The following is a 12,545-nucleotide window of genomic DNA, read 5'->3' on the forward strand; positions in this document are numbered from 1 at the left end:
AGTGTGTATGGATGTTTCCCAGAGATGGGTTGCAGCTAGAAGGGCATCCGCTGCATAAAACATATGCTGAATAAGTTGGTGGTCGAAAAGAAAATGAATGAATGATTAAAAAACAGTATAATAATACTGTATTATAATAATAATGTAAAATAATAACACTAAACAAATAGTTTTAACTAAATTACATTATAGACAAGCAGGACCTTTACATTAATCAAAGATTTTGAAAATGCAACATTACACTTATGAATATGAAACTTAATCAACAAAATAAATGTATATAAAAATAAAATATTAAAAATATTAATTATAAAATGAAAGAGTACATTTTCTTTAATAAACAGAGACGCATCATGCCATGGCTTTGTAACATGAACACAGTTTCCAAATACAGAGAAGAGCAGTTTATATCAACATCTTTTAAATTTACTAACAAAGTGTTTAGATGTTTACTAATAACTTTTGTTTGTTTTGTGAACGTCTTTCCTCGTTTTTCCTGCGTTGAAACTCTCGCGAGATCTAGTGCGCGTGCTAAGCTCCGGGCACGCGCAGAGAAGCTCGGGAGCGGGCAGCGGAGGTGTTCGGGAGCGCGCCGCGCACTAAGCGATCATAGGCTGCGTGTCAGTGCAGTCGACTTACAGCGGGCTGTGAGGAGAACTGGCGCGACCCTTTGTGCTTAAACACAACTCTTTTCTTACGCTTAAACTCCTGAAAGTTTCTTTAAACTCGCGTTAGAGTACTTCTACTCGTTGTCTACTCTACCAGGTCGAGTTAAACTAGTTATTTTCGCTCCGTTTGAAGTTAAAGGCTGGGCCTTTACACGCGCTCCCGACGAGAGAAAAAGAGAAGCTGCTCTTTCTGCGATTAAAAGTCCATAAATGCTTTTTACCAAAATGGACCTGTTGAACTACCAGTACTTGGACAAAATGAACAACAACATCGGCATCCTGTGCTACGAAGGTAAAACACACACACACTCACACACTCGCTTTTGCCGCTTTTGCTTATCGAAATGAAGTATTTTTGTCATTGAAAATAACGGACGCGCGTGACGTCATCGAGCAACAACACTTCACCGCGATCATTCCGCTGCTGTTGAACTGTTTCTCAGAGTCTTTACTGTAGAGTTTTGCTTGGAAATCACTATATCACTCGGAATAATCCCGAGTTCCTTAAAGTCAATTGCGACTGACATGCTAAACTCTAACAAACATAATAGCCGAACATGTCTATGCTGTGTTCAAGATTTCATGTCAAATCAGTGTAGATGCATGTGATGTGTGCAATATTTACAACAGTCTAGTGAAGGCAGAGAAAGTTTTTGAAATGGTGTAACACGTACTGATAGTAGCTGGCAACTATGATAAGTCATTTTAGAATATAATAAACTAAATAACTCTTGCTACTCCCTTGCAAACTTTTATATTATATGACAGAATGCATTTGTAAAAGCTTGGAGATCACTAATAACTGCGATTATTCTTTTTTGTTTTTTAACTGTTGGTTTATCAGCCCTTTTAGACAGCGTTTTTGTGTGCAGTTCAGATTATGTCTGGGAGAATTGTATGTATGTTTATGGTTCTGCAATGTTATTTAATTCTGTACAAAATATATGTATATGAATAAGCAGTTCATGAGATTTCTTACTCAATTCAATTCAATAATTGCTTTATTGGCATGACAAATGTCACAAATGTATTGCCAAAGCATTTATAAAGTTTAAAGGACATTCAAAAAACATAATACAAAAACATGCATTTAAAATACAAAAGCACGCATAAATAATACAAAAACATGCATATAAAATACAAAAACACGCATAAATAATACAAAAATATGCATATAAAATACAAAAAACATGCATGTATAATACAAAAACATGCATATAAAATACAAAAATATGCATATAAAATACAAAAAACATGCATTTATAAAACATGCATGTATGATACAAAAACATGCATATCAAATACAAAAACTTGCATAAATAATACAAAAACATGCATATAAAATACAAAAAACATGCATGTATAATACAAAAACATGCATATAAAATACAAAAACATGCATATAAAATACAAAAACATGCATATATGATACAAAAAACATGCATGTAATACTTAAAACCTACATATATAATGCAGAAAATACATGTTTAATACAAAAACATACATGTATAATACAAAAACGCATATATAATAAAAACATACATTTTTATAATACAAAAACATGCATATAATGCAAAAACATACAAATATAATAAAAACCCACATGTAAAAAATACAAAACATGCATATAATACAAAAACATACATGTATAATGCAAAAACATACAAATATAATAAAAGCATGTATAATAAAAAATATATATTTATATATATATAAATAGTAGTAATAATAGTAAAAAAGTAAAATAATATGAATTAAAAAAGTGTTCAAGAGTATTTTCTCTCTCTCTCGCCCTCCCTCTCTGTCTCTCGCTCTGTGTGTGTATGTGAGAAATGTGCAGTATTTGCAGATTCCTCTGCTTCGTGCTGCAATCCAGAGCATTTACTCTGTCATTTCTGACCTGCTCTCTTACTCACCGATGTGCCTTGAGCTATGAAGTGTCGGATTCATGTTGCATTGTGTTTTGTCCATGTTTTGTGGTCACACTGATCATCTTGTGCTTCAGTAGAGCTGAGTTTTGAACTGAAAAGCAGGGAAATAGTCGAGTTTGGCGTTCGCACCAGGCGGTACCAGCCTCCTGTTGTCGGCCATCACATGTCAAGAGAACTGAAATGTGATCCACTAGAGCTCAGCCGTGATATATGAACAGCTCTTTTTCATCTGACTTTTAAAACGGCTCAAGATTTACTCTTGTGCACGGAAATATACAACATTTATGCATCCTAATATATCAGGAGAAATAAATGACACTTTCTTTATGGCTTTTATGATGCTTCGACATTTATTGGTGAATTTTATTAGACTTCTCAATCTGTCTGCACATAGTTTTGATTTTGGAGTGGTGATCTTGTAAATAAATGGCGTTAATTTCTCATGTGGTGCATTGACTTTGCACTGAGTTTTGTTTAGAAGTATTACTGTGATGCTTAATCAGCTGTTAACAGCATAGTGCACCCAAATCTCACCGTTTACTCACACTCGAGTGGTTTTAAACATTGAGTTTCTTTGTTCTGTTGAACACAAAACAGGATGTAATGTTTGGAAGCAAATACCCATTAACAGCAATAGTAGGAAAAGCAAATACTATAGAAGAATTTGATTAAAATCTTCATTTGTGTTCAACAGGTTTCGGTGAACAAGTAAATAATGACAATTTTTTTATGTACCGTCCCTTTAATTGCATAACTTGTGAGTGTTTGTTGCAAGAAGGGATACAGCTGTGTCCAAAAGTTAACAAGAATTATTTAAATTACTTATTAAATTATCCATTAGGTTGTGTTTTATTTACATCTACCCCAACCCTAATCTCAACCCTCACAGTTATGTAAAGTAATAACATCGTATTAATTCAGTAATACAGCGTCTTATTGATATTATTAATTCAATTACCCATTCAATTTTGTTTTATTTTATTAATGTCTACCCCAACTCAACCCTCACAATAATGTAAAAACAGTAATTATACAAAGTATTATTCATATTATTTATTAAATGATCCATTAATTGTATTTAATTAACATCTGCCTCTACCCCAACCCTCACAATAATGTAGAAAAAGTTATTAAACAGAATATTATTGATGTTATTTTTTAAATTAACAATTAAATTGTATTTTATTAACAACTACCCTAACCCCAATCATCACAGTAATGTAAAAACAGTAACTATGCAGAGAATTATTGCTATTATTAATTAAATTTCCCATTAAATTGTATAATATTAACGTCTACCCCAACCCCAACCATCACAATAATGTAAAAACACAAGTTATACAGAGTGTTAATAATGTTTTTTTTTTAATTACTCATTAAATTGTATTTTATTTATGTCTACCCCTAGCCTGACCATCACTGTAATGTAAAAGCAGTAATTTTGCTGAGTATTGTTGATATTATTTATTAAAATACCCATTAAATTGTATTTTATTAACGTTTACCCTAAACCCAGCCATCACAGAAATGTAAAATCGTTTAATAAAGGTTTATTTATTAAATTACCCATTAAATTTTATTAACATCTTCCCCTAAGCCCAACCCTTACAGTGATGTAATACTATTTATTATTGTAGTGTCACACAAATGATGCTCTATTGATGTTAGTATCCACAGCTGTATCCCTTCTAGACTTTACAGTGAGTCACTTTGTTGTTGCCTCAATATTCAAATGTTTGATTGGTAACCCATGACGATATATTCCCTCTTTGTTTACGCCTGCGAGTGGCTGCAGACTTTACGTCGTCATTGGCCAGTGAGTCTTAAGTGTTTCCAGATAACTCTTGAAAACACTGTGGAAAAACTCCACCAGCAACGTGCGTCTGAATGGTTGACGTGATCGGCGTATCTCTCCACGGGCCTCTGTTCTGAGAATCCATTAAAGCAGCCCGGAGCGGATGTTGTACGGTTTTGACCCGCTGGAATGCCCTCCTCTTGGTCATGTGACCCAGTGACAGTGGATGGAAATACACAATCGCAGCCGCTTTTTGCTCGCTGTTGCACGGCTGCCTCTTCAGCTATTTATAATGTGTGCCAGAGAATTTCCTGAGCACATGGCTAATCTATTACAGCTCCATCCCTGAGAATAGCTCTGTTCCTGCATCACTTTTTTTGTGCAGACCAAACGTGCACCGTGTTAGTTGTTGTACTTTGCTTTACGCTTTATCAGAGTTGAATGAGACTTTCAAAGGTCGCAGATGAACTTTCTTATCTTTATGTTCACTGTGCTTCACACCAAAGATGATTTCGGGGACTTTTTTACCATGAGCTGAGATTATAAAACCAAACTAGTTGATTATGGAGTCTTGTGGGATTTAATTTAACTCTTATTTTGCACATTATTTACTCTGGGATTATGCAAGGGTTAAAAGTACTACTGTATATTTGATTAAAATTAGCTCAAAATGGCTCAGTGATAGGGTAAAGAAATGCATACATAGTAATCTATTACACAGTTATTAGTAAGATTCAATTGAATTAAACCATTAATCTTAAAATGACACAATATTGACATGACAAATGTATATACATATCAGTGTATTTGTTTAAAATCATCTCAGATAGGCTCAATAATAGCATAGGGTATAAGTTATGACATTAATAAGTAATGTATTACTCATATTGTTGTTTTTGTCCAGTTGCATTATACTAATAGAGTTAAAATTACCAACTGATGGCATAGGCAAATTTGTTTATATATTAGTGTATTTTTGCTCAAAATGGCTTATTAATAGCCTAGTGAGTAAAAGTTAACAAAATTAATAAATAATTTATTACTCATATTAGTGTTATTGTACTGTTGAATTAAACTAATAATCTTAAAATGACCCAATAATGACATGGCAACTGTGTATATATATATATATTAGTGTATTTGCTGAAAATCATTTCTAATTGGCTCAATAATAACATGGGGTACAAGTTGAGAAATTAATAAATAATTTATTACTCATAATAATGACTTAGGCAAATGTGTTTACATTTTAGTGTATTCTTCTCTAACTGGCTCAATAATAGCCTACACTGAAAAAAATAGCTCTTAAGATTTACTCAAAAAAATCCTCTTAACAAATTTCAAGTAAATTTTACATTCCTATATCAGGTACAATTATCTTGTTGTCAATATCATGTAAATTTTACTTCATGTTTAATCTAACACTCCTAAGTTAGCGAGGTAAGAGTTAATTGATTATTTTTAATTTTGAGTCTACATTTATTCAAATTAATAAAGAACAGTGTTTTTTTTTTTAATAATTTAAATAAATCTTATTAGTTACAAATTAGTGCATTTAGCATAACTTGTTTAATTAAAACACACATTTCCACTGACTTGGAATTTGTTATTTCACTTAGTTTACAAAGATTAAACCCAAGAACAAATTTACTTTAAAAATCCTTACTGATCTCAGAATTAACGTTAACAAGGCTATTGCTCTTTTAAGTGAAGCATCAAACATTGATGTTGATAAAATGCCAAGATCCAAAGCGTGAGGGCTACTTTTCTGAAAGGGGGTAACTGCAAAACTAAAACACTTACTCAAAACTCTCCTTAATCTTCAAAATAATGATGATTAAACTCAAAGTACTTTTAAATTTAAACACCTAAGATTGCTTTTATTTTCAAAATATTCTACTCTTATATCAGTCCCATGCAAAGCATTCTGGGAACTACTCATCCGTTACGACATATCAATTATTGAAATGTACTGAATATTTCTAAGTTTTCAACAATTAGAAAATATTTAAATATTACAAGTAAATGGATATTAATATTTAACTCTTATTTATTACATGAAGTAAATGTGTAAATATTACATGTTTAATTAGAATATTCTAGTTATCCTTGACACCTAATATTACAATTTATAAATAATGAGTGTGAATTTATTACCACATTTGACCACACCAAAAAGTCATTTCTTTCAGTGTAGGGAATAAGTTAGGAAATCTATATATCATTTATTACTCTTAATGGCATTATTGTCATGTTGAATTTAAGTAATAATCTTAAAATGCCCCTATAATGGCATAGGCAAATGTATATAATTAGTGTATTTATAATATTAACAGTGAATAGTCAGTCAAACTTAACAATAAGGTTTTTCTTGATGTTAATATGTTTACTAATATAATGAACAATATGTGTACAGCATTTAATCATAATTCAACGTTTACTAATGCGTTATTAAAATCCAAAGTTGTGCTTGTTAGCATTAGTTAATGAACAGTGAGTTAACATGAACTACCAATGGCTGACCTTATTTTCATTAACTAGCATAAAGTTGAATAGATATTGTAATAAATGTGTTGTACATTGTTTGTGCATGGCAGTAAATAACTAATGAAGCTTTATTGTAAAGCGTTTTTAACAAGTAGTTTTAAAGTAATAATAAAACAAATATACGTGTGTAAATGCTTTAATATTTAAACACTTGGGGAATATTTCTAATAAGTGCGCCCAATAATTATTATATCTAGGTAATTGTAAGTATTCACTAATTTTCTCCACAACACATCTACCTGCAGACGATTTCTACCATGTTATTAACTCTTTGTACCTTCTCATCTTTGCAGAGGCTGTTTTGGGTTGATTACAGTTGTCAGGTGTGTTCAGAAGGAAAGCGTGTGGTTATTTAGCGTGATCTCTGCTGTAAATGTGCACTAGCCAGCTGAGCTTAAATTGAAGCAGAGCCGTCGGCCAGAAGTGAAATGCTGACTGTCTCTTTCCTGCTGAACAAAGGCTAAAAAGGGCTGCTGGCAACAGAAAGATTAGACCCTCTGCTAAAACCATACCTGTTCAGCAGTCGAACTCTCCACTTCAACACTTTCACATGTATGATCACACCAGTGTGATTTCTAACATTAATATGCACATCTTCAGCTTTATTTCAGATCTAATAGCTCATGCTGAGTGATAGAAAGAGGAGTTCGCTGCATGTCATCAATCACTATTAATCAGACAATACAATTTATTTTAGGTTTCAAGAATTCAAATGCACATAACTACTTGCAAAACATTTGAAGGTTTGTAAAATAGACGCGGATATCTGTGGAGATGGCAATTATTTTAAATATGACTGGACAATTAGCTTTTTTTCATGGAAGATACTCAGTTTATTTTACTAAAACATTTACTCCTCTCCCAGTTAAACATCCGATTAAACTTTCATGTTTCTTCATCGTTTTCTTACGAAATACTACATAAAAATCCAGCAGCTCTGTCTGATCTCTCAAGCCTCAGACTTTCTGTGACCTCCGTCTACGCGAGCGGCTGTTGGCAACCAGGTGGGCATGTCGAGCGATGTGACAGAGTTGAGAAACTTTCAACTTTATGCAAATAAAGAGCGACTTTCTTGAGCGATAGACTGTAAGAGCACCAGTAGAGCTCACACGATTCTCGCTCAGAGGCCGGTTGTATTCATGCTGTATTTGCCTACACAGACCTGTGTTTGTAGCAGGTCGTCACCCAGAGCGACAGGCAGCTACAAAAATCGCTGCTAGTGTGAATGAGGCATAATGCTGCATAGATTAAACAGCCCATCAGCCATCATATATCAAAGAATATGAAAGATTTATTATATTCTAAAAGATTATTTTAGTTAAAAACTTTATTTTGTTAACTCGACAGGGCTCAAAATTGCAATAATTTGTCACATATGCACCCAAAATTGGATCTATGCAACCTCAAAATATATTTCGGAGCATTTGTGTGGTTTTTCACTCAAATGTTCACGCATTCGCAGATTTAAGAGACATTCACACAGAAAAGCATCTTTGCACCAAAAAACGTAAAACGCTGCTCTCAGGAATAGTTTAAAACCGTTGTCATGCCAACTTTATACAGTAAACAAAAGCTTGCAATGCTTGCCCCGCCTTCAAGCTTTTCTGATTGGCCCACTACTCTAGCACTAAATGCGAATGGATTAGTCAATATCAGCTGTCAGTCACTCAGTCAACGCATTCTGCCTTGAGATGACAGGGAGCTACAACCGCTTAAATTTGAGGCGCTAAAGATGAGCGAAAAGCACACTGACAGTTATTGTTTTAGAAATTACATAAAGTTACAAATAATGAGACGTCTTAAAAGGGATGTGGTGAATGTTAATACACCGTTTATACTTTTCTAAAAAAGACTAAAGCCATTCATTGTAAAGCCGGTGGGACAGAGTTTGACACTGAATCTACACAATTTAAGTGTGATATTTTTTAATTCCTCATTAAATAATCTGGATGCTGTCAGTCATGCAGGTGGCAGCTATATGTAAAGTATTACACTGCATACACCATTACTAAGGGCTTCATTAAGATTAATGTTTGAGCTTATGAATACACCGGTATTGCTTTTAAGATGACGCATGCAAATAACAAGTTATATGTCAATTTTATCTGTGCATTATCAGACACCACGTGTGAAAACAGCACAGTTATTATCATTAACCAAGTTCATCTTATTCACGTCAAGCAGGGCCGGTGGACAAAATATAAATTTTCTTGTGTTAGCAAATAAGGGGGATTTGTGAATCTGGCAACAGGAGCCTGAAGGCAGGACTTGGTTTTTCATCACCTTTCTTTTACTTGGTAGTTGCTAGTGTAAGTGTAATGTGCATAGGAGGTCGTGTCTCATTGTTTTGTGTTGTGAAAGTGCCGTTGGAGGAAGGGTCTGACCTGCATTTGTAACACAATCTGACTCTGGCTTGACGTTTGAAGTCTCTAGTAGTCGGGCAGACTTTGATCACTTGCGCTCATAATGACAGTCTTTCAGAAGATCAAACATTGGCAGCACCTCTTCTAACGCTGATAGTCATCTTTTATAGCTCCTGCAGCTCCCAACAAAGCTTTCTGTGAGGTTTTAAACGCCCCAGAAAATACAGACTCACTCAAGTGTGAAATTCAACAAGTTGGTTGAAGGAAGCTTCGTTCTCCAGTTATTCTCTCTTCTTGAGGCGCCGGCTTGGGAAATCGAGCACTTCTGAAGTTCTGCAGAAAGCAAAGGCTGCGGTATTCTTCAAACAAAGTTCTTTTTTTTGTTCTTCGTTTAAGGCCAAAGAGATGTAAAGGCTAAGGGTGCACTCACATCGTTTTCTGCTTCATTTGACAAGTGTGTGTGCTCTGAATCAGGCCCAAGCATGGTTCATTTGGCTGACCTGGCCCGGTTGGAAGAGGTGTGCCAGAGCGTGGTTTGGTTGGGCTTTGGCGCGGTACGCTTGTAATGTGAGAGTAAAGCACACCTGACCCCGAAACTGAAGATGGGACGTCACTTTTAAGGGACTGTTTGATATGGATTTATTAATCATTCTCACTGTTCAGTGATCAGTAAACTGTTATAGTTTATTAAAGACAACCGTGCTTCGGCACGGTTCAAGGCAACTGTACCTAGTGCGAGTACACCGTGTCATCGTGCAGGTGCGGATATATCTGTACAGCTCTGCTACACGACCCACCAGTTTGTTTATTTTGCTAACTTGGGGTTGATTTGTTGAAAATTTTTTTCTGCATGGATTACAAAGCAAGTCAATAAGGCAGAGTTTCAGAACACACCCTAATCAATTGCGTAATTGTCACGGACCAATGGCAGTTTAGGAGCCAAATTGAACTCTCTTAAATCTTTGCTTTGGTCAGCTGTTTCGAATGCCAAAATGAACTCAAAACGAACTTTTAGACAAATTTAGTTTGAAATTTCATTTCAGTTCAATTCACATTTTTGTTTATATATATATATATATATATATATATATATATATATATATATATATATATATATATATATATATATATATATATTGATAAGTCTGATGTGGGTAAGTCATGAGATGCTACTTCCACCATTTGTCATTGTCCGAATTCCATTCATAGTAACATTCATACTAAATAGGATGTGCTTTTCTGATGGTGTTTAGTAAATGTAGTACCTACACTAGTAGTATGCGATTTCAGGCCTACCTTTCCACTGCACATGACATTTGAACACTGCTGTATTGCGCTCTTTGTGGCAGTTGCACAGAATTTTCAGTTTTGTCATGCGCCATGGGAGCTGTGACGAGCTGTTCTCACAGTGAAATAAATGTATTTATGAAATAAAGTACAAAAGCAAGAGCCTTTATTTTCCAGGGTTGAATGAATGAATGAATACTAGAAACTCACAGACTGCTAAAGATTTTGGAGGGAATGTGGAGACAACATTAACATACAATATTTTTATTACATTTTTATGAATAGTAAAGTTTTTAATGTAGACGTTTTTTAAAAAAATGATGTTTAAACTACAACATGTTCAAAACAATCCACATTTACACATTTCCCTAAAACACTGTGTTACGCTGCGTTTGGCACTGCGCCTTAGTCAACAGTACCTGTAGGGAAGTGACGATGTGCAGTGGCTGGTGCTGATATGCATGTATAATGTGCCATGTGCTTTTGGTAGTGCTAATGTGAAGTCATTTAACTGATGAAGTATTTGCAAACACTTTAATCTAATAATCTACCATTTAATAAAGTACCATGCACACTTGTGAAGTCATCGTCATTTTTCGGGTGTTTTCAAAGACGTCCACTTTGTAACCAGTTTACAGATTTGTGTGTTTTCAGCCCTGAAAAGGGACTGAAGTTCAGTTTGGTTTTGTGTAAATGAACAGGAAAAACATATAAAAACAGATTTCAGTTTTTGGCCCGAAACCTTGTCATGTAAACAGCCCCTAAATCATACTGGAGGTTAGTTTTCCCATAGGAAGACATGTAAATCAGGGCTGCGCGGACAAATATTGACTTCTGTCCCATTTCAACTGAACACTTCCCACAAGCAAATCAATTACCACGAGCGTCCTCTGAGACGTTGAGTCACAATGAGCTCAGATTATGTAAAACAGCTTTAGAGACTAAAAACTGCAGGATCCAGTAACATGCATTGTATTAACTGTGCTGAGTTCAAGTGATAACTTTAATCAATGTGCGTCTTTTACTTTAGGAGAATGTGAAATTACTGTGAATGTAAGTGATACAGCGAAGAAGCAAAATCATTCCTTAGACAAAAAGAACCACAACTACTGTCAAATTTCAAGTGCATGTTCACACTAGCTGCATTATATTTGCAATGTTTCAGAGTTTTCCAATGCATTGCTGACACTTATTCATGTGCCATTCTCAAATAAAAAGTTTGAATTTGCACACTGTAAGTAATCTTTCTACCTAAATTTAAGCCAAACTAATGTTTTTAGTCATTCCAACTGACTATTACACAAGTATTAGCCAATAACTCATCATATTGATCATAAAAACTGTTAAGACAAGTCAAGATGTGTCCTGTGATTGTTAGCTTTGGCTTATTTGCGTTCAGAATCAGAGAGAAAATGCAGATCTGATCAGTCTTTATTCTGATGTTGTTGCTGCATTGCGCTTTTGCAGTGCAGAATAGACATCACCAATAACTACAAGCAAATCAGTATAAACATTAGTTAAAGACTATTTGAACATTTAAGCATTTCTAATCTTTCTAGAGTGTTTTGTATCCCTACTTTCATAATTTTATTACCTTTAAAGACCTGAGATCCTCATGAGAAAGACTAACAGAAAAACATAGTGCTGTTGACAACCCTTTCTAATTGATATTGGTGAAAACCGTGATCTAATGTTTCTGAAGACACACAGCAGTTCACATTTTGGGTGTTTTTCCATCTATCTCAGACCTTCAAGTCTGGGTTGAATCAGGCATTTTTAGTTGGGGAAAAAAAAGTGTGCTGTTGGTTTTCCTCCAGGAACAGGATCGGGAAATACTGGTGTATATTAGGGCTGCTCGATATAGGTTGTTTTCAGTCACATAGTTCTGATGATGCGTCACATTCAAAAGGAGGACAGGAAGTAAAAAACATAGGAGACGTAGAGGAAAGTTTAA

At 34.5% G+C, this 12,545-nt stretch overlaps 1 protein-coding gene across 4 annotated transcripts in view; it reads left to right on the forward strand.

Moving 5' to 3' along the window:
• Positions 1-12,545, forward strand: part of vgll4b (vestigial-like family member 4b) — a 65,150-nt gene that overhangs the window by 20,552 nt on the left and 32,053 nt on the right. Inside the window, exon 1 of one of the 4 annotated variants that reach the window (XM_073915688.1) lies at positions 629-960. The exons of 2 other annotated variants lie outside the window; for them this stretch is intronic. In XM_073915688.1, coding sequence (XP_073771789.1) covers positions 879-960 — 82 coding nt within the window. In that variant the 5' untranslated portion in view covers positions 629-878. 4 annotated transcript variants of the gene reach the window in all.

Source organism: Danio rerio, chromosome 11, assembly GCF_049306965.1.
Source record: "Danio rerio strain Tuebingen ecotype United States chromosome 11, GRCz12tu, whole genome shotgun sequence".
NCBI lineage: Eukaryota > Metazoa > Chordata > Actinopteri > Cypriniformes > Danionidae > Danio > Danio rerio.